At 40.4% G+C, this 25,769-nt stretch overlaps 2 protein-coding genes across 3 annotated transcripts; both read right to left on the reverse strand.

Moving 5' to 3' along the window:
* Nucleotides 1-684: 684 nt before the first annotated feature.
* On the reverse strand, nucleotides 685-9,393 carry dbnlb (drebrin-like b). Of its 2 annotated transcripts, XM_070904491.1 has the most exons (15): nucleotides 9,263-9,393; nucleotides 7,098-7,153; nucleotides 6,757-6,869; nucleotides 6,594-6,668; nucleotides 6,091-6,240; nucleotides 5,518-5,595; nucleotides 4,933-5,084; nucleotides 4,775-4,829; nucleotides 4,448-4,519; nucleotides 4,041-4,164; nucleotides 3,596-3,712; nucleotides 3,116-3,190; nucleotides 2,849-2,907; nucleotides 2,667-2,754; nucleotides 685-2,004 (listed from the first exon to the last, which is right to left on the reverse strand). In XM_070904491.1, exons 1-15 carry the CDS (start codon nucleotides 9,343-9,345, stop codon nucleotides 1,868-1,870), a joined length of 1,434 nt encoding a protein of 477 aa, XP_070760592.1. In that variant the 5' UTR covers nucleotides 9,346-9,393; the 3' UTR covers nucleotides 685-1,867. The 2 variants fall into 2 exon arrangements, with proteins under 2 accessions (XP_070760592.1, XP_070760593.1); XM_070904492.1 differs by lacking the exon at nucleotides 3,596-3,712.
* A 3,209-nt stretch (nucleotides 9,394-12,602) lies between these two features.
* On the reverse strand, nucleotides 12,603-16,210 carry ube2d4 (ubiquitin conjugating enzyme E2 D4). The gene is made up of 7 exons (XM_070903662.1): nucleotides 15,949-16,210; nucleotides 14,488-14,551; nucleotides 14,290-14,321; nucleotides 14,112-14,189; nucleotides 13,871-13,976; nucleotides 12,796-12,889; nucleotides 12,603-12,655 (listed from the first exon to the last, which is right to left on the reverse strand). The coding sequence occupies exons 1-7, from the start codon at nucleotides 15,970-15,972 to the stop codon at nucleotides 12,610-12,612; spliced, it is 444 nt and encodes a 147-aa protein (XP_070759763.1). The 5' UTR covers nucleotides 15,973-16,210; the 3' UTR covers nucleotides 12,603-12,609.
* Nucleotides 16,211-25,769: the final 9,559 nt, after the last annotated feature.

Below are 25,769 nucleotides of genomic sequence, written 5' to 3' on the forward strand. Positions count from 1 at the left end.
AATTTGGATTATAAGTATTTCATGGAAAATGCCCTAACTATGAATAAGATGACATCTTATTGCAGGAGGACTTTAATAAAACACTATTGAAAACCTAAAATGTCAAAGTTTGTTTCTTCTTCAGCAGAAAAGTGTGATTCGCACAGTAAGAGATTTGCAATTTGTGACAAGTGTCTTTAACACACAGCGGAAATTAAGCTTAACATCTCCAATGGCCTGCCTGACATTAAGTATATAGATATAAAATGTGTAAATACATTTGTAGAGGTGAACATAAACCCCCAAATTTAAACAAATACGTGTGAAATGGGCAAAACAAGTAAGGTGATGTTAATGGAGATAGACTGAGTTTATAAAATATGTTGGAAATCCAGTTTTTAATGCAGGTTTTTGTCAAATTAAAATTTGCAGGGAGCATATTTGTATTTCAACGAACAAAGATTTAACTAAAGGATGTGGGAGAAGTAAAATCAGATTTTTCATGTGAAATTGAAACCTATGCATTAGAGGTGAATTCCCCAGCTGTTGCCTCATTCCAGGAAACTGATAGTAGAGCACATACTGACTCTGTGTATACGTCTGAGTTCCTGTTAGACCTCTGAAAATCCCTGAAGGTTTTCTCTGTTATTTCAATGTACACAGCCTATGCTGTGAGAGCTTTGAGATAAGATACGACAACACAGCTGGCTTTATTTATTTTATTATGAAGGATGTCTGTGCATTACAATAGACTCTGGAAAAACAAACACGAATAATGCAGATACACGATGCCCTTTTCTATTCATGATCAATTCATTTTTTCCTTTTGTCGACTGACCTAAAAGCTTAAAAGAGCAAGAAGTTTGTTCCATGAGAAAAACAGTGAACTTGCATAAATTCTTCAAATGTTCAATGAAAATGTGACCAATCACTGCATTCACTTCCCCTCATTATGGCACCAAAATACCACATATCACTTGTTAGAGATCTGTTGTGCACTCAAATCAACCTCAGACCAGCGAGATCCAAAAAAAGAGAAATGCTTCAGCTTGTCCCTTAAACGTTAAATATGTTGAAATGATCAGGTTCAGAAGACGAAGGACTTGAAAGGAAAACAACCTTTATATACTCACAGTTAAGGGAACTTAACCGTTTCTATGCATTCCCCACTAACATCAACCACCCAGAGCACAGCAAGCGTCGTGGGGTTTTTTTGTTTTGTTTTTTAAATATTCACTTCAAACCACAGTCAGATCAGTACTAAAACATAGTTTGAAATTCACACAGGATGTAAGTTCAATCACATAAAAAAAAACAGGAAAATTCAGTCTGCCGGTAAAGAAAGGCAAAAACAAGGCAAAAGATTATACTGTAGCTGGTACCACCATCTTTGATTTTTTTTCTCCTGAAATGTACAGGAGCATTTGCTACAAGTAACAACAAAATGATACCTGAAGTAGAACTGAAGTCACCGTAAGGAATGCTAGCTAGAAGTGCTATTAATGCTCACAATTGATTTTAAGACTTAACAAAAGGCTGATTTTGTACTGCATCACATTTACAGGTAAAGAGATGTACTTTTTGGGGGGAGTGGGAGGGAGTTTTGGTCGGTCTAATGGGTCTTCACAAACTATGCCATCGGTCGCTTACAACATCAACAATTTAATGGAATTGCTTCCTTGAAATGAAGAGAGATTTCTAAAGCTTCTGGCCCACGATTACCATCCGTCCATTGGTCCACGATGTGGAGGATCATTTGCTCCGTTTCAGCCTGATCAACTCAGCTTGTGTGCGAGGACTGACTGTATTGTGTGTTGTTTTACAGCAGAGGTCCTCTGGGGCTGCCAGTGTGATCATCTGGAGGTGGGGTGGGGTGGGGTGGGGGGTGCTAGATAAGCTCCACGTAATTGGCTGGGAACATTCCAAAATGGCCGTCTGGGCTGTAGCCTCGCCACCAGCCCTCGTCTATCATCTCGATCCCTGTGATGATGTCGTCAGGGTCGAATGAGACCTCTGTGTCGTCAGCTGAAGGAGAGGAGCAGCGTCTCATGAACATCAGCAGAGTAACTGTATGATGACGTGCAGTTTCTAACATTTTCTCAACTAACGCCGGTTTTAAGCTGAAGCTCATTAGACTATAATTCCCACTCTGCAAACATTACAAACAAGCAATTACTTAAAAGAGTACACTTAATATTCTTTTAACATACATATAACATAAGATATGTGCAGTCACTTGATTACACTTTAATTTCACTTTGGTCCCAGTCTATAATCTTTATTGTAAAAGAAGTTACTCGCTTTTCCATTGAAAATAAAGCGATTCTTACAGCGTGGATTAGTGTTACAGTGTCGGGGCAACTTTTCGTCCTCCCTACCACTCATTCACATCCTCTTTTCTGTCACTCTCCATTGCCTCTGCTGCAGCCTCGCTTCACTGTCGCTGCTTTCCCTGTCGCTCAGTAAAAAAAAAGGCAAGCCATTACCAGCCGCTGTAGACATCACAAAAGACATGCGGCAGATGTGTGAGTCTGGGTTTGAAACCGGGTTTGAATCCCTATTTTGAATTTGTAAAAGGGGGGAACATCCGAGCTAAAACAAGGTGTTGAATAGCTCTTTAATACAATCATTTCACTGGCTATGTATCAGTCCATTTGCTGTCATGGTGCAGTGATAAAAAGACTCACCAGCCTGGTAGTCATATAAGGCTCTGGCACAGACGCCTCTGTCTGAGGTCTCCTGAGCAGTCACCTCATTGGAGTTATTCTCTTCCACCTGGGAATGAAATAAGGTGAAGTTGTGTTTCAGAATTATTTATATGATAGAAAACAGCCATAGCATTTCCTGCTACAGGTAAGTAAAGAACTACCTGAGCAGGCTCTTCATAAGCCGCCTCTTGGACGTAGGAGTTGGCAGCCGGTGCCTCCTCTGAAAAGAGAGATTCCTATCAGTATGACTGTGACAGGTCTGTTTATCTACCAGCAGGTGGCAGCAGCAGCTGATCCTGACAGCACAGTTTGGCTGGAGGGAATAATATGTGCTTATAACAAAACATAACGACATTTTTATAAGAAGCAGATGGGAGGGTTGGGAAAGGGTTAACGCTGAGGCCGGTGTTGTGTGAAATGGGTCCCACCTTTCAGCAGCTCCTGGGGGGTTGCCTCCTGCTCATCATACTCACACCTGGACTGTCCATCATCCACATCAGGCTCTTCTCACCCAAAAACACAAGCACAGACATGCATGTACACAGAGGAACACCTTCACAAGTCCACACAGGCCGAAAACCACCACCAGTCTCAGACATAAGGGCATTCTTGGCACTTGTGGAGTAACAAAACAATAATCTGGAAGTTTCTTAAAGAAAAGGAACAACACTGAACGGAAGCATGACTCGTGATGAAATCCATTGTTATAAGGAATGTGAAGATGATGGCACACAGAAACAACAATGAGAAATGAAGCATGCAGCTTTTAGTTAAGTATGAGACTGTCACCCAACATGTTGTATATGCATTCTCTCTGTGTGTGTGTGTGTGTGTGTGTGTGTGTGTGTGTGTTCGTGTGTGTGTGTGTGTGTGTGTGTGTGTGTGTGTGTGTGTGTGAGAACTCAAACCTGTGGCACGGACAGGAGAGGCGGAGCCTGCTGGCACAGGAGAAGCTTGGCGCTGAGGTGAGCTGGCTCGCTCACTTTCATACACTGGCTTAGACAGAAAAGGGCTTTGCAGACGCCCTGAGCAGAGACACACATGGAACCCCCAAAACATGCCGAAAATGGACGAAAGAGAAAACAAAGTGCAGACAGGTTGAGCAGAATAAAGAGGAGACACCATGATGGAGACACAGTGTTAAGTATGACTATGAGACCACTAGACAGTCTGATGGAGTTAAAGCTCCGGAAAAGACAGCGCTGGGACACAATCTCCTCTAGAGAAATCAGCAGTCTGTACCTACCGCTACCTGAGAGAGGCTAAGAGAGCCTTGCAGTAACGCAGGAGGGGCAGTGACATTTAAAGCAAACAGATTTATATGGAGAGGTCACGTCTATGCAGGGGTGATACCTGGCTGGGGGCTAGCAGGGGCAGCAGGGGGGACCTCGGAGTCACTGGGAGTTATTCCCCTCTCTCTCTGCTTGAACATCTCTCTGGGGTTTAAAGCACGCTGAGAGATGAGAGAAGCCGCCTCCTAGAAAAAAAAAAAGAACAACACGTACAATAAGCATTAGACAGCCACAGGATATTTATAATGTGGTGGAAAGTGTTGCTGAGAGAACAGAGAGATGTCTGATTTCTGTAAATGATCACAGAGAAAAGGAGCTCATGCAGTAAAGACCGGAAGACGGGTGTGTTACGTTCAGCTTCAAAGGGTTCACATTTGATTAGAAAGAGACAAACACTTGTTTTGAGATAGAAGAAAACGGAAAAAGTTTGGCCAGAGGAGAGAGCACTTTCAGGAAGGGGGAACTCACGTTGGCCTTTTCCACAGATTCACCTCTCTTGACTGCTGTCCTCTGGACTGCCTGGTTCTCCTCCTGCTCCTCCTGATAATGTCCATATCAATGATGGCACTGCTGACATTAGCTAACCCTAACACTTTTCAAGTGTTTACAAGATGTGTGCACTCGCCAGTCGCATTTAACCATCAACATAAATCATACAAAAGTGGCCAACACTTAAATATGAAAGTAGATTTCACAACAATCCACATTCACACTGATCTCAGCATCTGCTCTGTATGTGTCCGTCAGGCTACTTCACAGCTCAAGTGTAATGTTGTCAGGCAATGAGACACTCACCCAGCGTTGTTTCTCCTGCTCCTTACTCTCAGATTCCTGCTGCTGCTGGTACTTCCTATTGAACAAATGACCATTTAGAGGACAGGGGAAATGTAAACCTTTTAATAGGTGCTACTGCAGACTGGTCTTAACCAGCATTTCCGTCAGTTGCTACCTACTTTTGTTGCTCGATTTGAGTGGCTCTCTCCTTGTCCCTTTTGTCCCTCTGCACTGTCTCCTTGGCCTCTCTGTCTTTCCTGTCTTTCTCCAGCTGCTGGCGCTCCTCCTCGGCCTTGCGCCGCTCCTCCTGGCGACGTTTCTCCTCTTCTTTCTAAAAAGCAAAACACACTGGCACGGTCAGTGCTGGTTTGGTATTTTGCAAATATTACTGTCATTAAAAAGCTTGATTTCACAATAGTTTATCCAAGAAAACTGCAAGGCAATGAGCACCACTTTCTGAGTGCATCTGTGACAGGTATGGTGATGGGCCAACAATGCTTTCGCTGACTACAGTTACATTCGTGATGGATAAAAACTGCCTGCCTTGTATTTTTGTATAGGATTTTATGAGAAATGGCAATACTTGTCAAATGTTTCAAAACCGCAAACTCTGGCAATTTCAGGGAGTTCTTGCAATTTAAATGAGTCAATGATTCCAAAACATCTTACATTTTTTAGGAAGTCATTTTTAAGACGTGCTCTTCACGCTGTCTCAGAGGTGAAGCTGAAGTCAGCGTTAGCTTAATGCAAGTTCAGGAGCCTACCTCTGCCTGAGCCCAGAAGTTGTCTTTGTTGGTCTTTCTGATTTCCGACATAGCGTTGGTCTTCTGGTACACAGAGCCCTACATGAAGGAAAAGACAATTTAATATGACAGTGTAAACATTTTACTTCATAACATAAACAACATACAGAGGGATCCAACTAGCTGAACTGTTTGTTAGCATCATTTACCTAAACCTAATCCAACTCCTTTCTTTGTTACTACTTGCTATTCAATCATTCATTAAATTAAAACTTTTAGCTTCTCTCCAACTGATATCATACTATGTATATTCGGTTAAAATATTAACGCATGATGTACGTGATTTATATAGTGCAATTTGTTTTGATCTTTTAACAACTAACTATCAGATATGAACCAGTTTCTGGTTTGGATTTGGTCTGAATGCAGCCTTAGTGTGAATGGAAGGCCATAACAAAGAGAGAGAACCCCCACAAACATTTCATATGTATCCACATTTTGAGATTAAGGAGCCTAGTCAAGATGTAGCCCTCTGCTTATCTTTCTAGAATGAAACATAAGCAAACAGGAGGGCACGAGGCAGGAACTGCATACCACGGGACCCTGAGGACCGCTGTCCTGGAAGCGGCTGGAAGCCTCTTTGTGGAAGCTGTAGTTCGCTCCTGAAGCTTTGGCCACCTTTTGCATGATCACCTCAGGTTCCACGTCCTCCTCTGCTCTGGCGTTTACTGTGACATGGGCCCCCTGAAACAGCATGAAATAAAAAAAGTTTAATGGTTTTTAATGCTCGGACAAAGAGGGAAACTCCTACAGTTGTTATCTTGGTTTATGCATGCACCACCCAGTAGTTTGTTTACATGCACTGTTCGTTGGTATGATACGAATCACACTGAAACCGATCCAACAAAGCTGTTGCATTATTCCAACAATGCCTGCAGCATGCTGTATATTATTTTCTTTCTTTTTTTAAAAAAAAATGTAAGTTCTGCTCAAAGCCATCATCAACATGCAAATAACCTCATCTGTAGACATATACAGACTGTAGTGGACATTCAAATGCATATTTAAACTAGACTCAAAAGTGAGTGCAGTGTTACCTTAAGAAAATTGGCCATGGAGCTGACATGATTTGCACATATTCCTTTCCTGGCATCCTTCACTCCTTCTCCAGTCTGAAACACAAAGAATTATTCTACAAGTTCAAGGACGGCCCCTACAAAGGGGACAAGCAAATGTACAAAAGTTAAGTGCAGCACAAACCCAGTTGATGAGGACATATTTCGGCAGACCAGAATTTGGATCTTGGACCCGGCAGAAAGCGTACATCACTTTTCCACTGTTCAATTCCTCAACCAGCTCCTCCAGTCCTCCATCTGATACATAAACATTGTGGAAAAGTCAAATGGTTACTGTGGTTGGTTGTGTAACTGCAGGACATTTTTCCCCTTACAAATGATGGGGTGAGTAAGCAGAGGCACGCAGTCCTTTTGTGCTGATATTCCAGTACAGCAGCTGTATGCTGACAATGAAATTCCTGCACACATTTGATAATAATGGTCGAGATCATAAACACTTGATAACAATATCTACTAGACACTCACCCCCCTTTTCTGCCAGGCGGATATCATTGCTGTTTCCCTCGTAGGTGAACAAGGCCCTGTGGAAAACACAAGATTAAGGACATTACAATACCAGCGAAACAGATCACACAGACAGACAGAAAACAGTTTGTTCCAGAAGCTGATGTGCACCATTTTACACTAAACAAAACAATGGATGTTGTGTAAACTGATTTTAAGCCCTACTCCATCAGGATACATTTTACAGGGGAAGTAGGGTAGTGTAAACATACTAGAGTATCGCTGCAGTTTTAATCTCATTTTAAAATCAGCCATGTCACTAACTTTTACAGGTTGCACCTGCACGTGCACCAGTAAAGACTTAAGTGACTTTTCCTTGATATTAAAAGGCCCAATAAAAATAACTAAGGATTAGCAGCCCTACACAAACTGAATCCCTTGTTAATATCAATTTCCTGCGGAAAGGCATGTTTCACTTTTTTTTGTGACTTTGTATTAACATGGAGGCATTTGAAGTTAAGTCTTTGCTTCTGTGCTCTTCAAGTGGACATCCAGTCTGTCTTCTTGGTGTCTGGGAAGGCCAAACAGCTTTTTCAGGTTATATACATATATATATATATATATATATATATATATATATGGGCTAAAAAATATTTTTATAGGCACTGAATAGTAAGAAAATACTAGATAATCACAATAATCAAAAGATTATGCTGACACGCACTTACCAGTGTGGTTTAGGTAAGTTGGGTGGTAAAGTTGTTTTGCTAGGTCTACAAAATGATTTATGGCCATTTTGAAGCCTTTATTGTTATCTTACTCTACTCAGTAGTTATTGCTGATTATTAGGAGATTAGGACTATAATTTAAAGTAAAACTGAAACGATTAGTCGATTAACTGATCAGTCGATCACCAGAGAGTTAGTCTGCAAATATTTTGATTTTGTTAGTTGCAGCCCTAATTTAATGGCACACAGACTTAAGACTTAATTATGATTGCAAATAATATCTAAGGCCTTTAGGTCCTGTTTAATAGAAAACCCTAGATGCTTTTATGATTTGGTCTCTGATCAGTACTACATGGCAGAATCATCATTTAGCCTGCTCTCATACAGAAACTAAACTTATGCTTGTATTATTGTCATCTAGCCATGTGATACATTGTAATTGACATGATAATCGCCTGGCATATGACAGTAACAATCAAATCCTTACTTGGGATGTCCGTTTCAGACCAGTATAAGTCAATGCTTGCAAAATCAAAAATATTGGAGCACAAGCTCACCGTCAGGTTCTGTGGCCTTATAAAGGCATTTTCTTCTAACCAGTACAGTGGGTTTAGTGCATACTTTCACAACTAAGTAAGTGGACCTTGCTCAAACTGAAACTAGTTGATGAATGATTATTTCTTTATTCTATCTTTACTTTTTCCTGTCAGCATCATATCAAAAATTACAGTAACAGTAAAAGGTATTTCAAAAATGACAATGACAGCAAGTTGTGGTGTCACTAGGCGGTGGCTGTCTTAATGCCTAAAACTGAGTCAAGAGTGGCAAACAATTACAAGAGTGAATATGGGGCCAGCAGAACTCCCTGGGCAATTGCTCCTTGGGACTAATTAATTCAGGTCATCATTAAACACTGCAGCTGTCATCAACAGGTTTCATTTTAACCTGTAACTTTAGGTAAAGGAAGTACCTAGATTTGACTTCCACATATTGGTTATATTTAGCTTGATACCTTACCAGGAAGTGGGTGAGTTAGCTAGATACTTATTCATTCAATTTAATGACAGACTGGCTTATCAAATAATACAATACACACAGAGCATAGAGATTAAGTGATTAGCCCGTTAGTTGGTCAGTGTACCTAGCTAATTAACAATGTTACTAGCGGTTCAGTTAACGTTAGCTCATCTTTAGCGTTAATACACGTCAGACTGGCAATAAATGTGTGAAAGCTAAACTCCCGTGTAAACAAAGCTGACTTTAGCTTCCGCTATCGCTAAATTAATGAGTAGAAGGTCTGCTGTCGTTAACAAAGAAGCGTTAAGTCACTGGTTAAGTTTATCTACCGTTAGGTTAACGTTAACTAACTTGACGACTGGCTCAATGCTAGCCAGCACTGCAGCTAACACAATGCCTCCTACATAAGGCTAACAGTGTTTTTAAAATGCTGCTTCTTACCAGTTGGTGTTGGATTTTTCATCTACCACTTCTTTAAATGCAGCTGTTAATGCAGGGCCATTTTTGCTGAGGTTAACTGCCATCGTTATGCTGAGTACAGCTAGCCAGCTAGCTATCCGGGATGCGCCCTTCCTATTGGGAGGAGTGGCGATGAAGCTGACTTTCGGCTGTACAGGAAGCTAGTTTAGCTAGAAGCTACATCTCAGCCACAGTATCCTGCATACATGACTGCGTGACACACTGAAGGCGCGGATCTAGTTTGCGTGTTTAATTATTCTAAACTTAGATATGAATCTGTGCAACCGAATTTCCAATTAATAATTAAGATGCACCAAATGTCACTGTAGGAAAGTGAAATAAAATGTTTGCAAATGTTGTGTTGTCTGCACCGCAAAAACCTCGCATGACATTCTGATGAATCAAACGCACCCTAGAGTGCAGCGCTCTCGGGTATGCAGTAGCTTTATGCATGAAGAGCAACTTTTTACAGTACTTTTGTCTTACAGGAAAACTAAATTAGGTAATACATGTACAACATTTCCGTGTTTTTCTTTGCTTATTTAGAGGCATCCGCTCCTCCGTTAATACTATCAATGCATCGCTAGTTAGCTTAGTTATTACTCCATCATAAAGACGCACAAAATGACTGCAGACAACGGTAAACCAAGATGAGCTTTATTCATATGTTATGACAAGGTCGATAGTTATCTTGTGTAGGCTATGTGAGGACATGTGGACGTTCATGGTGGCAGTTCAAGCACACATACTCCAAATTTTAAGATGCATGAAGGCTGGTCCTGCATTCAGAGAAAGCCAGGCCGAATTTTTCAACAAAAATATTGGTGCTGTTCAAGCAGGTTTCCGTGTCTACTGATGAAATGAAATCACCCATTTGGGGGATACAGCCCTGATAGCAAATTTACAGTTTATGACAACGTTCTCTCTATATATACACAAAATGAGGGTTAAGGCTAAAATTTTAGTCAGAGGTGTTAGGCAGATGAATTGTAACGAAATCCCTGATATCTGGCAAATGGCTGTGAGAAGGTTCTCCAGAGTGCAAAGCATGCCAAGCTGCCTATATAAACTCTATTGAGCACACTGGACAAAGGAAGTCAATGTCGCCTCCCTCACATGATGAATTGAGGCTGCATTCAAATCGTACAGTTGGAAGATACTCAGCTTTCAAATAAATAAATAGCCAGATGAACAAACAACAATGCACAAAAAGTTTGAACTAGTACTATTACACACAAGTAATTTTCAATTGTGGTCTGGCAGCAAAAAGACTTCCACTGCATTTAGAGGATATATTTTCAAAACCGTTAAGTATATACTGTATTTCAGGACAACTTGTTTTGACAATTTTCTCTACAGCAGCTAACAATGATGAAGATCTATATTTGGCGCCTAAACCATGGTGTTAATTCTACAATCAAAGCTTCTAAAATGTTCATGCTTTACTATAGACCTTTCTGGATGAATCCACTCAATAATGCCTCAATAGCAACATTTCTTCCCCTTTATAACATCAAATAATTCCCTTTATATTGGCAGCATCGGCACATTATGAGCCTTGATAAAAATAAAAATAAAAGTCATAGCATTTCCTATCTACTTTATCCAACAGTCACAATGGATTATATTAAAACTATTATTACATTATGACACATCACAATCATGTTAAATTCTGGTGACATGAATGAAAAAAAAATGCCTAAAACTAAAGCTTTTAAAGATACAATACAAAAGGTCACAAATGCACCACCCAGACAAACTGTTTTACTGTCAGTGTGGATTATTAGTCCCAAAACAAACCTTTGAAGACCCGACCATGAATATGAACATGCTGACAAACTGCACATCACCTGATATTTAAAGCAGATTAAATTGTCATGGAAAGTTACTGTATTTATTCTCCTCAAGTAATAAAATGCACATGACTTCAATTTACTACGTTCTGAAGCATAGGTGACTGAGTAGAAGTGACACCAGCTGTTACCAAAGGCCATTTCTTTTTAGAAAAACAGAAGCATGTACGTGTTTAACAGCATCATTTAAAAGCTGTTCACATCCAAGTGTTGTTCAAAAATAAATGGAAATGGTTAAGAAAAGAATTGTAGGGATAATGAAGAAACCCTCTGTGACAAAATGACAGTACAAATTTTTGTGCAACACAGGATATCCAAGCCTATATGCATAAAGAACTTCAGGAGTGCTGATCTGTCTTTGATCTTTTTGCCTCTTCAGGAAGCATGAGCATTTTCTCTAATATGAACAAACCAGTGAGCTTACATCAGTACTATTTTTAGAAGCCCGATGATATGAGCCCTGGTCATTTTTCTCACCATGGGTCACTGCATGTAAAGGCTGATGATTTGGTTAGATACCTGAGTAACTGTACTGAGGAGGTGGCACACAGCTTAGCTATACGCCAAAGAGTAGCTATGTTCATAGCTACACAACAAGAAACAAGTCAAACAACAGTAGTATTTTGTGCATTATGGACACCAGCCATTGATGGTTACTTAAACAGGGTATAAGGGCAATGACAGCATGTGTGAGAAAAATGGAAGTTGACATTCACCCTATGGAGCCCCACAACAGTGAGGCAAGGGCCAGCTAGCTCCTCTTAGCAGCTCTCCAGTGTCTTCAGAACCACCAAATACTGTTGCAATTTAAAATGTAGTGGGTGATAGAGACCAATGGTTCTTTACATCTTTCACATTGTTTCGGGGTAGAGACAGTATGTGCCAACAGGTCAGCTGCTGGTAATGGCACTGCACCATTGTGTTGAACAGGGAACATTCTGCCTCAATTGCACATATACCGAAAATAATAACACAGAAAGGCCACTAAATACATGGAAATACAGTAATAACAAGATATCCAGTGGGACACAGACAGTACCTCTGAAATGAAAGGAGAGCCTATCTCCTATATAAATCAAACATTTTGCTTCTGAGTAGCACGATATGACTCATGGACAGTGAAAATGATGCGTATGAATAGCAACAATGATAGTGATAATCACAATAGCAGGAGTAACAGTTTTAAAGTCTGAGTGTGGCGGCATGGACTGTGAAGAGTTTCCGGTATTCCATATGGGAGTGCTTTAAGGAGCCCATCAGGTCCTGCTCAGCAGATCCATACAAGTCATGAAGGACAGCACATGGTAGCAGCTCAGCACATGGAAAGCCAGGTGGCACTGTACCTCATTGTATCGCTTCCTCCTCCAAAAGATGGGCTGTTGTCTAGTTTATTTTCCTCTGTTGCTCATTTGCCTCAAGTTACAAATCAAACGCGTTTCTTTTGTTCTTATTTGTATTTTGATCTCCCTGGCATTCTCACATTGCATACTTCTGTGTCCAATCTCTTGCTAATTTGTTGTACCTGGAAAACACATGCAAAGTTTGGAAAAAGGTTTCAGGTGAACTTGCAAACTAAGAACATTATCTCCAAAAATAATGAGTCAGTATCACAGTGAGCAAAGCTGAGAGATGTGGTAAATCTCATTCATGTTTTACACTCACTTTTCCCTGTCAGCCTTGTATGTATGGGCGATCTCTGGTACCAGTGGGTCGTCCGGGTTTGGATCACACAGAAGAGAGCAGATAGACAATAACACTGTGGAAGAATTAATCAGAAAGTATTTCGATTACATTAACAGAATCTCAATGTGACAATGAGAGGGGATTTATTGGCTATGGCCTTGAGGTGTAAAGGCCACTACTTACTTTTTTCTTAGACAGACCTACTCCTAAAGGTGTGTTCTTTACATCTTTAGATAATCATCACAGTAGGGCCAAACCATATTGATAAAAGAGAATATCAATATATACATGACCAAATACCATAAAATATAATTGATCGTGTGTTTGTGCCTTGAGAATATTATTGTATTATTATACAATACAATTATTATTGTAATGTATAATAATATTTACAGGTACTGATTTGTTTACTAATTCTGTAATATTTGTGTATCCTATTAAATTGAAAAGTTTTTCAGAATTTCATTTGATAATGGATTCCATTTCCAACAAGTCTTTTTACACGGACAACGTACCTGAAAGTCAGGGGTATTTGGACGTTGCAATGTGGCAAGAAATGAGATTTTCTGACATATCCATGAATAGTATTTAAGCGCTGAGGAAGTACACTAAACACCATCTGAAGGCATACAAGAGGCCTGAACTAAACTACAACTGAAAGGTAATCAAGATTAAGACTTCATGATTTTACCCAAAAATGTAACATACTTTCAACAAAATGGCAACTTTATATTCGTTTTTTTATCATCAGAATTCCAATTGTCTCACCAAACTGCAGTTATATATTTAGCAAATTTGTGTATAACTTTTTGTGCTGTTTTTTAAATGCAGATGCTGAATGTTTACTGGTTTGCCACCCTGGGCAGAGTGATTGTGGCAACTTCCACTTCACTTGTCAAACCTGGATGTGACTAATAAAATTAATAATGCTTGCATTACATTTAGCCGCAACAGAGTCAGAGCCCTAGTACTGTGCATGCTGAGTCAACATTCACAACTGTCTTCATAAATAAAAATGTCAACACACTAGTATAAATCTTGTATTATCTCTTACCTTTTGATACTGTAAGTGCGGGTGACCATTGAGATCTCAGTATATCCAGGCAAATACTTCCATTGCTGTTGATATTAGGGTGGTAAATTTTTGTTGTGAATGCAACCTGTGACAAAACAGGAAATAAATGTTGTAATTTTCCAGTGAAGCACATTGCCTTTACCACAGTAAAATAAATGAATAAGAAGTGAGTTGAAATATGTGCCTCATTATACGACACACAAGTCAGACCCTTACTCACTTTGGGTGGTTTGAAGGGGTAATCTGTTGGGAAGTGAATGGTGAGGAAAAACACTCCACTCTGATATGGGCTGTCACTCTTTTGAAATAAAAATAGAAATAGAAAGATAAGTTAGTCAACTGCAATTTCATTGTCTCTGTTGCATATTTCAGTTGGGTTAAGACACAGTTTCACTTACCGGACCCATTATTGTTGCCTGCCAATGAAACACTGGGGGGGGGAGAATAATAGTGCCTTTAGTATAAACATCTGAATGCAAATTCCTGATGCACAATGTCATACTCTACTGATGTAATCTTAAAAACAGATTTATACACAGCAATATGGTATTATCAAGATCAGGCATATGCTGATGCAACAATTTTTAACTACTTACAATCATCTCCAACTGGTCCAGCAGAGCATTGAGCAGGTGGGTCCCTCTGCAGGTCTGACAGTTCCTAAAGGCAAGACAATCACATCCTGAAACAGCCTTTAATTTACTGGTAAGTTGCAGTATTGTACCTAATGTGCTCTTGGAAAGGAAATATCTTACATTTTAAATTGGGTTTGCAACCAGAGTGGTAGTTTTATATTTATTTATATTGGGTACACAGGAAAATATGCTGATGCTTGCACCTAAACATTAGGCCAATGCACTTCATGTCAAAATGATGGATCATAGACGAATTATATATATTTTGAAATAACTTCGACATTTCCTGAGTGATTGAGAGAGAAGGATATCTTTGCAACAGAGACCAACCTCTTTGAAACTTCACTAGGACTTAACCCATATTGGCTATACTGGCTTTATGTACAGTAGGATAATTGAACTTGTTGCTGGTTCAACCCCAAATTTGAGCCAGGTTGTTATTACTATCAGTGGTCTTATCAGTGGCAGCCATGTTTGCTGTACAGTCATGATCCTAGGCTGTTGACATGTAAATGGTGGTTTTAGGACAGATGACTTCATAAACATTTTGGTCATCAGTTCAATTTAACCGGCGGATGTTGACTACAAAGCTCAATAGAAAGAAACAAATGTGTTCTATAGAAATATCCAAGGATGGTAAAATCTGTTCATTATATCAACAATGACTGTAAAGGCTATGGCCAAACCACATTACATACTATTCACGAAATGACGATGAGCGCAGACAGCAAAACAACAGATGGTTACATAGAAATTAAGCCCGTTATTTAACATCTCCCTACAGGAAGCGTATCTATTCTGTTATATAAATACACACCGTGGCCTGCTCCAGTGCCCCATTTACCATTCCATATATGGCAACACTGACACTAGGGTTCAATTTTGGCAACCAGCAAGCAGCTGTCATTCAGCGACTAAACACATCAACAGCCATACGCTTAGTGACCAACCACAAAGAGAAGTTAAAACAAATCCTGAACATGTCTTTCAGTCAAACCAAATACCAAAGCACCTAGTAACGTTAGCTTACTGCTAGCCTACCGCAGCACTGCAAAATTACTTGCTTTAGCTTGTTGGTTAGTCATAGCCACGTTTACTGACGTACTGATAAGACGTTAAGTGTCAGAAAGAAAAAATAAATATCAAAACACAAACACAACGTAGCTGTCAAATTAATAGCGCTGTTCGAGTGGTTGTTGATAGCCAACGTTACTGTAGCAATGCACCAACAGGGCCACCAGTGGTTAGCTCGTCTTTGTCTGTGAATAATTTTTAAAAAGGAGCACAAAAAGCACGCAAGTAAGGCTAAGTCGAGCGACAGAAAGGGCTACACACTGCTGTTATCTTCGCAGAGGATCCCACACTCAGAAAAATGTGTCAACTAGAAGGTATGGTTTGCACATGAAAGAAATACACACTCACCTTCTGAATTCTTTTCAACGCCATTGCATCAATGGCTATGCTATGCTAGGTAGCCTGTCAGCTAACGGTTCACACATACAATTTGGCTTCTGTGGCTGCGTACTTCCAAATCTCACTTTACGTATAATAAAGAAATCACGTCTAACATATAACAGGCTGGGGGCTTTTGGTTTCTCGTACAACCTATGCGCGACACTGTGTATTAAATCTTGATTTTTCTTTAGCTACAGAACAACCGGGATATTTTGCTCTCTCCTCTCATCCCTACTCCTCTTCGTGCCTGGCAAACACCGTTTGGTAATATCGCGAGACCTTTCTAACAAAACGCGAATTGACAAATACAACTTCCATGGTTGTAGTTCAAAATCCATTTTTATTTTTTGGACTGTTTTGACACAGTCCACTTCACAAAATCGAAATTATATGACTTGCAATCATTAGGGAGGATAATGACAATAATTATTTCTACAAAACAACTGCACGTGACCTCCTACTTTTTGATCAAAATGATATGTATCACAATAAAATGGTATGAACTAAAACTCCACACAAGTGCTTCCCAGAAATTTGCGGATGCCTACCTATATTTTGGCTGTGGCTACCAATTCTGTCCCTTCTATTTGCCACAATATCACATGCTGCCTTAGGTCAAGAGTTATTTTTTATTTACATTAAACAAATATCTTAAAGTAATTAAGTCATCATTGTTATCAGTACAATCATCATCCTTACCATCAAGTTCACAGCACTAATAGTAAAGATGGGAAGGCAGTAATGCAACAATAGGGTAACATATGAGCTCAAACATACAGTTGACTTCAACACAATAACTGAGGCCAGGTGTCCACAAGATGTCACTATTTGAAAAGAGCAAAAACACACACACACACACACACACACACACACACACTCACACACGCACACACACACACACAGGAAAGACATGACCAGAATAGATTATGTACAGCTTTGACCGAAAAACGTTTTTGTGAGATTTACAGTAATTTGTCAAATTGAATGTTGTACGCTCTGAATCAATTAATTTATTCAAAGTTTTGTTTTCAAATCAATTTGTTCAAGTGCAAAAGCGCATGACAATGGATCAGCAAAGTACAATGAAGCCAAACACGTGTATTATTTACAAGAACATAAGAATAAAGAAAAAAGACTATAGAATTGTTCATTCAATACCCAATCATTGTAAAGGCATATTCATCTGAGTCAGCTGCGTGCTCCGGTTTCTGCACAGCCTTGTCTCGCAAAGCCTCATGAGCTTCCCTTTATATGTCTTAAACAAGAGTGAAAAAAGAGCTCTCATTATTTTAGTGAGTATGTATGAATGGGTCGCAGTGTTCATTCTTCTTAAATGGCTGATTCAGTGTCAGGTTGAGGATCCTATCGTCAATGTGACACTGAGAGGGACCATTTTCCTTTGGAAAGCTGAAGATTCCTTCAGATAATATCTTATTGTTTGCTCATCTCTGTGCTCTCAATGACCTGCCTGTCCTCGGGGCCTGTCTGTAATCAGATTCAGCCAGCAGCAGAGGTAGCAGTTTGGGTCTTGTGCAGCAGGGGCCTTGTGTTCTGAGTTTGTCTACTTGGAGAGGCCATTTATCAGCATGAGGTTTTCAGACACAGTCAAGCCCACACTTTGTTGGCTTGAAGCCTCAGTTCACAAAGCCTCGCACAGTCACTCTACTGTAGCTTCCTCTGAAATCTCAAATCGTGTTGGTTCACTTGCTACTGTGTACTTTAAACCTATGGGGTTTGTAGTTGACAGATACACTGGTGAGCCCTTCAGTTAAGGGGTGATGCTACCTTGTAAACGTTCAAAGCAATAAGCAAGCAATGTCTGTGTTTCTATAAGGCAACATATCACTGACCTGTATAGGGAATTTCCCACCTATACCCAGAAGTTGAGTTTTTAGTTACAGGCCTGGTGCCCCAAGTTCCGAATTGATGTATGAGCCAAGGTGTGAATGTGTCAGACCTGGGATGATATGGGTGGGGGTAGGAGCTTAGTTGACCTGTCTCATGAGGAATATAGCCTATAGTGTGGTTATTTGAAACCTTGGACTCAGCAGACTCCAGTGATCTGTCTTTTTGGTCACATGAATCATCATTAGCAGAAGTTCCATTGTATAAGAGAAAGCATTCCACTTATTGTGGCAATTATGGTAAAGCCGTGTCTGAGCAGAAGTATATTCCTCTCGGTGGCACTTTTCCCATGGCTACCACGACAAAGCACATATGCTCACTGTCATTTTCAAAATTAACTTAAATGGATCTTGCTATTGTCTGAATTATCCAATAAAAGCACAACCAATTAATGCTGAGCACAAGCTGGGCTCACAGTCCCCAGAGGTGTTCTACCTTCGGTCAGTGTATTAGCTTTCTGAGGGCTCTCTTATGGAACAAAGGTTCATTGTTCCCACATACTAAGAGATATTTGTTCACTCCTTGTATCAATGGTCTTGATTTGATTATACACTCAGGCAATATGTGCAAGCACTGCTCATGTTTGCCGTGAAGTCAGCACTCTGCACAATCAAATAATTCTTGAGCTAAGCAACTGGAAAAAGGGTCATTATGTATGGACCAATCAGTGTTTCATGGCTCATTTCCTTAGCTGTGATTTGATTTTGCTTGTCTGTGTTAAGGTGGCCTTTGACCTAGAAAATCTCTGAATTAATCCTCAAGTCTCCCTTTTTGCTTTTGTGGGTATCGGTATGAGTGCGTTTTACAACTTGCATCAATCACTAAAAGTCCATTTTAAGAGCTTTCTGTAGCTTCCTTTTGTCTTCTTCTTGTGTCTTAGACATTAAAACAAGCGGGTACATGACTGCATGTTTTTGTTGGCTTACACGGTTTAAATGATGCAATCATATAAACATTTATAGCTTCAAGGATGTGCTTATTAAATGCATTATATGCTTTAACTGTGACTGTAGAAAACTCTGCAGGTTTTATTGGCCTAATTGCATAGCTGGTTACGGGATGTCTCATTTGCAAGCAGGGGTCCTAGCACAAAAATAATACTTCAGTTTAGTGTTTTCAGTGACCAAACCTCTTTAAAGTGGCAGGCTGAGCGATGACTTGTTTCCTGAATAACAGTTTTTTACTAATTTTCAACAAGTATCAAAAACACAAAACAATATTTTAAAGAATCATTGTTGTTTAAAAATCATTTTATATTAGTATCAGATTTAAAGCTTATCATATGTTTTGCATGTAACATCTTAATTGGGAAAGTAAATGTGGATGATTTTCCTCTGAAATGTACGAAAGTAAAAGAAAAAACACAATCACAAAATGGAAAAACTCAGGTAGAACCAGTTATGTAAAGTCCTTGTCCAAACATACCTTCCACATTTGGAATGAAACAATATCACATAACATTGTTGTTACTCTAACAGCGACCATGAGTTATAGATTCATCATCTCCAAAATGATTTATGGGTTATTTTTAAATTCTTTTCTGATTGTCAGGATTTAATGTCTCTCTAGAGGGGGCAACAAGAATGAGCTCAGATCCAGTCCCCTGTGTCTATCACCTCTGATCCACCCTTATCAGATGTGCATCATGTGGAGCACATGGCACAAACCACACATATAGTCATAAAGAACCAGTAATCCTTTGGGGTTAAGCACTTAAAGACCAATCCCCAGAGCCCTCTGTGTCTCTGTGTTGCACCACAGTTTTGGCACGGTGATTGACAGCTCTGGAAACTGTTTTACTGTGCTGCTCTTGCAATGAGTAGTCTCCAGAGCCTAGGTAATAACTAGTCTGGAGTGTTGACTAATACATTTAGCGGTGGCTCTCCGTAATCAAATGCGTTCCAGCTGTTTGAGTTCTGATGACAAATTCAGGTTTTTGCAGTTTGCTGAGCTTCCTTGAGAGACAAAGGAGGGATTTCCTCTGAAACAGACAGGCAGTGGCAGTACCAACAAATGGCTTGGTACTGTTATCAAATAGAAAGTCTGACTAAATATAAACGTATTATCTGCAGCCTGAGCCAGTGCAGAAGCGAAGGAGAAAGCGACAATGTGCACATGTTTTCAGGCTGTGTCCTGGGACAAGTACAAATTGAGTATGATTCATAGAAGAAAATATTAAAAGGTCAAAGGGAAATATCCTTGTTATGTTTCTACTTTTGTTACAGCCAAGCACACACACACACACACACACACACACCCTCCTCAGAAGATATGGGAGATTTGAATATTATTGTCGTTACATGGTTCAGAGGTATTAAAGCAGCCACCTGTTGTCTGGCTGGATTTTACTGTGCAGAGGTGTGTAGCTAGTGTCTGCGATTATGTGTGAAAGTAAGTGACTGGGACATGGGGGGATTGTCCATCCTGCTGCACAATAAACAGTTTGTTTCCCAGGAGCACCCCTCATGTTCCTGTTGTTGGCTCCATCGCTGCTCACTGGGAAACGTCCTGGCCTCTATTGTCCAGAAGGTCGGGGGGTCACAGGATGCTCCTAAAGGCCCAAAAGGGGAGGTAAGAGGTTGGATAGTGAGGCATGATAAAGAGCTAGCCCACCCCCCCTCCACGCACGCACCCCTTAAAAAACAAAACATTAAAATTGCTTCTTTTTTCCCTCTCTTGTCACACCGTCTTTCATTCGAAATCCCAGTCATTATCAAGAGTTTTAGGAAATGAAATCAGGACAATGCTCCGACTGACTATTTCATGTTGAACATCCTGATTGCCTTTACGTTCTTCATGTGTAGAGCTCTGTTCCTCGCGTGCGTTCTTTGCATATCTTAGATGGAGGACTTAGTCCACAAGCTTTTCTATATAAAAATGGGAAATTCAATCTAAGCAGCTAACAGAGGGTGAGGCATATCATTAAAGAAAAAAAAACAGCCAAGAAAGGAGTGGTTGTATTGTACCGTTTTCACCACACAAATGTTATACTTTAACCACAGACAGAGCTTAAACACTATGGAGCAGATACATGATTCTGATTGCAGTGACCTTTTAAACAGCATAGCCCATAAACAGTCATATAAATGCTGTTTTTGCAGCCCGATTAAACATGTCGCCTCAGAACAGCAGACGTTTATGATAGTTAAACAGAGACACCATGCTGCCATAATGGAAACTTCTTGCACCTCTCTTGAGACTACATACAAGCTGACAGCACACTCTGAGCTATGTATCAGTTTGAGTTCTTGTGTCTGTGTGAAACAGCATCTCTGCAATGTTTTCTGTGAAATTCATTTTTTAAGGCTTTTGAGCGATAGTCTTATTTTTTTATTGCACTTGAACCAAATAGCTTTGGGGCCTGCAGACTGTCCTGTGCCTCAGTGTACTGGAGGAATGGGATGAGTAGACATGCTGCTCTCTGGACATTCACAGGGACACATTTATCTTTTTTATGGAGCTAAGCTAGTTGGAGCTTTGAACAATATTCCAGATGTTTGTTGCATTGCATTTTATCAGCTTATTACGAGTGCATTCCTTTCCACTCACCAAAAGGCTGTAGTCCTTTCTGTTTGTATCTGTCCCCAAACTTATATAGTTTATTTTCATCTATGTACTGCATCACATTTGATTTATAGTGCCAACAGACAACAGACATATCTACTGTTTCTCATGTGCATAGATGAAAATGAGACATTATTGCCAAAACGTGAGGTATTAAAATCTTTCACTTTAGTAAAAGTAGCAACAGCAGTGTAAAAATGCACCATTCTAAATATTGTCCTGCATTCAAAACCTTACTTAAGAAAGGACAGTATTATCTGTGTTATGCAGACAAACCCTGTCCCTGTGGTTGTTATACCGCAATATATTGTATTATTAGTTGATTACTGTGGAAGTAGCATTAACCGTGATACGTGGTGTTGGGTAATTTAATCAAATATAATAAAATTGATCATATGTTTTGCATGTAAAATGTTATAAGTGGCAAAAGTGCCATATTTAGCTCTTAAAAGTAGTAAATAACAGAATAAAATGGAAGCACTCAAGTAAAAAGTACCTCAAATTTGTACTCAAGTACTTGAGGAAATACATTAATTAACGTTAATCCATTCCACCACGACATAATTCGGTTTTTTCATTGTTCTTAGCCTTGTTATTGTATGAATGAAGACGCGTAGTGTCTGATGTAAGACGAGAAGTTAATGAAGGTAACATGAGAGACAATAGGTGCAGCACTCGGCCATCTTCACTTTTCAACCACAGGCAATTATGAATATAATGCTCATAGTTTGAGTTACACGTTATGAATCTTCCTCGAGGCCTGACCCTCACCTCGTCTTGCCCTGTCATATCAGGTTAGGAGTACTGGAGCAGGGACGTGACAGTTGGAAATGGTTTGAGGCTCTCCGGATAGTTGTTTTCAGACCGCGCTGCAGGGAATGGATGAGAGACACGTGTAGGTTAGCCCTTGGCTGTAGTGCTTATGCGCCTCATGGTGAAATAACTGTTACTGGGAATGATATCACTGTGAAAATCTGCACTGCAGCATATTTAGTCTGTTGTCAGTGTTCTCTGTAAGTATGACAGGCTGATCTGAGCTGTCCAGGTATCCCAGTAATGTGTCACTATCTGAGTTAATTAGACTCCTTTCACACTCTTTGAGCACTTTGACCTATTGGGGATTCATTTCCTGGGCTGTTGTGTTGCGTCTGCAACTGGGATTCTGGCATAATTTGCGTTCTCACTTCCCAATCCTTCTCAGATGGTGGGGTGCTTTTGCTTTCTTTATGACCAAATAAATCTAACTGGTGCCAAAGAAAAAAAATGGGATTAAAATTCCCCTTTCGCTGTCTTGAGGAGCCCAGCTGCACGGCACTGTTTGTTTTCCACAGCACGGTGCAGCTGCAGAGTCGAGCATTATATCGAGAGGTGGGCCAAGGCAAAACAGAAACGATTTATTTTTATTGGCACGTACCTTCCCATTCACCGAGTGATAATTGTATTGAGGAGTAAGAACAACAGTCTGGTTAAGGTAATTATAATGTGGTTAAACATGCGTTCTGTTTACATGTAATATCTTCATGGTGGTTTTCGTCACTCGGAGGACTTTTACAGTAGCTCTTTTTCTCCCAACTGAATTCGCACCACACTCTATTTCAGAGGACACGCTGTACTAGCAGCACTTACTGTGAGATGTTGAAGCACAAATAGTGACTGTCGCCATGCAGAACACAAAGAATGGTTTAAAGATGATGTAAACTCTACAGAGCAACATGTACAGTGGTTTTAAAAAATGCTGCAATTATTTAACAGACATACAACAGCTATCTTAACAACCACACATGAGCAGCTAGTCATTCTTACAAGAAGGAATGAGCTGCAAAGAGAGAGAGAGAGAGAGAGAGAGAGAGAGAGAGAGAGAGAGTGATGCATCTCAAGATAACACAGGAAGAAATGTGGTGCAGCAGGTAAGACATGTCTGCGAGCAATATCATCTGGGCTATGGCACCGTTCAGGTGATTCTCTGTAAACAGTGACTGAATGTGAATGAGCATGACTGCCCAGCAGGTTTCTGAGAGCTCACTCTCAACTCGCCTGAACACCATCACTCGACACCTGCCCTGGAACAAAGTTCGCCAAAGGAGAGATGGAGCTGGGTTTTGCGCTTTACTTAATTACCCAGCATTCAACATGGCACCTATTTTAGCCTCTCATTAATAACAGCAGTCACAAGTACCCGGAAAATAGATCTGTACTTTCCAAAGAGAGTATTTACTCCCTCACAGCTTAGAAACAAGAGCACGTTTGATCCCAAATTAACAGCCCTTACAAATGATCTAATCTAACTGATATTTATCACATAATTTGAACCCAAATCAACACAGGTGTAAACAACTATGTTGTTGGACATGGCAGATCTCAGCCTCCTCATTACTCCTTATGTCCAAAAATTCAAGTTAAAGTGCGCAGACTTGGGTAGACACAAGAAATGCAATACATACACATTACAAGCTTTTTCTCCACAGCAACCGTGCCTCCTGTGACTGTGCACACACTACCAGCTGTAGACATTCAACCACCAGCACAGGGTCGTGCAGTAATTCTATGGAAGAAAGATTTACGCACCAACACATAAAGATGATGGTTTCCAGACCCTGCGCCGAATGATTCTGATTGTGTGCTGGACACGCTCATTCTATAGCAAGAGAAGGTAAAGGGAAAAAAAGGGAACCAAAAAGACAACACTAATAATAAGTAACCCATGTGAAAAACAAAAGTCCTCATGGACTGGGAATGACTTTATCTTCTCCTGTGGATACACACAGACAAAAGCCAGCAAGGACGCTAAAAATATGCCAAAGACTTGTGGTGCAGTTTCCCAAGGCCAGAGAAAGGAAATAGACTGACAGTTTCTCCCTGACCCCTTTACTATCCCCCTGTAACCTCCTAACAACCCCCACGGGGGATCCTGTCTCTATGTGTAAAACAGACAGTCAAAAAGCATCCTGGAAACTTAAGAGCCACGAAAACAAGGGGACATGAGGAAGTCCAATAAGCTTGTATGTAGAGGGCTCAGTCGGGAGATAATCTCGAGGCCACACAGACCAGGCGCCAAGCCTATAGAGCCTAAAAGCTCTGTGGTGCAGCAGAGCAGCGTGGTCATTGTTGTCTTTGGAAAGCAAGCAGCTTCAGTGAGGCCAGTGGTGTGAAAGCCACCTCTCTTCTTGAGTGTCTGCTCCAGACCCTGTTGTTGACATACAGGGCAGGTGCAGTTGCTCTTTACAACTGCATCAAGTAGAAGCCCCCCAACACACACACACACACACACATAGAGCTTGGATGTCACAAGACAGGGTTATATGGACAAAGACAAATCTACCATTTTCTTTAATATCTCTGCAACAATCAGCGAGGCACTGCTGAGTTAACACAGGGCCCACAGAGATGAAAACAATGGCTGGATTCTTCTGGCTTGAAGATGGCTATGGGAAATGGCAGGGATGCCAGGGCTGATAAGTGACCGAGGGGCTCAAGTTACTTCCAGCTGTCTGCAGCCATGCATGCCTCTGCGGAATGTATGGTTCACGCATAATGCAAACCATTTCATTTGCGTAATGCTCGTAAAAAATCTGGCCGACATATTAAATAAAGTCAACAGCCTCTCATTTGGGCAGGGTTTACATCACAGGAAAGAATCTCCAATCCTCCGAGGAGCGGGGCAGTGCGTCCTCAGCTGAGAAAACACAGACAGTTGAAGACTGTGACCTTGCGAGAGATAATGTTAACTGGATCAATAAAACCGGGCGATATCAGAAAGCCTGGACACAGCATCTGGAAAGAGTCTGACTCAGGCTTTGTGGACAATTATGGTAGTCACAGAGTTGAACATAGCAAACAGTGTCCATGAGGACCTGTTGGCTGTGCTTCTTTTTTTCCTTTAACCATAAAAGACAGATTTCCGTATAGACACAGCTAAATAAAGAGTACATTTGTCTTCTTGTAATTAAAGTGATGGGAAATTAAAGTTAATATAAAATCAAGCCTGTAAAAGATTAATAGTGTTTAATACAGGCTGTATTTTTGTGCTGTAAACAGAGTTACACTGAAAAGCTAGCGCCACAATGCATTAGCATCCCCTCAATACCAGTGAGGGCCTCTTCCTGTCCATTTGGAAAATATAAGTACATTTTCAAGCTGCCGCACACTCCAAAAGGAGAGTGCTTTTGGCAGGCTTTGAAGTTCTCAGAAATAATGCTCCTTAAAAGCATCCTCTGCAATACAGAAAAACATGAACATGTATTTCAGTAAAGAGGTGCGAGCGAGCACTTCTTAGTGACCACGTAAATACTCACTGGAGGACCTGGACATGTTTGATGTCT

This window comes from Enoplosus armatus, chromosome 4 (assembly GCF_043641665.1).
Source record: "Enoplosus armatus isolate fEnoArm2 chromosome 4, fEnoArm2.hap1, whole genome shotgun sequence".
NCBI classification, from domain to species: Eukaryota; Metazoa; Chordata; class Actinopteri; order Centrarchiformes; family Enoplosidae; genus Enoplosus; species Enoplosus armatus.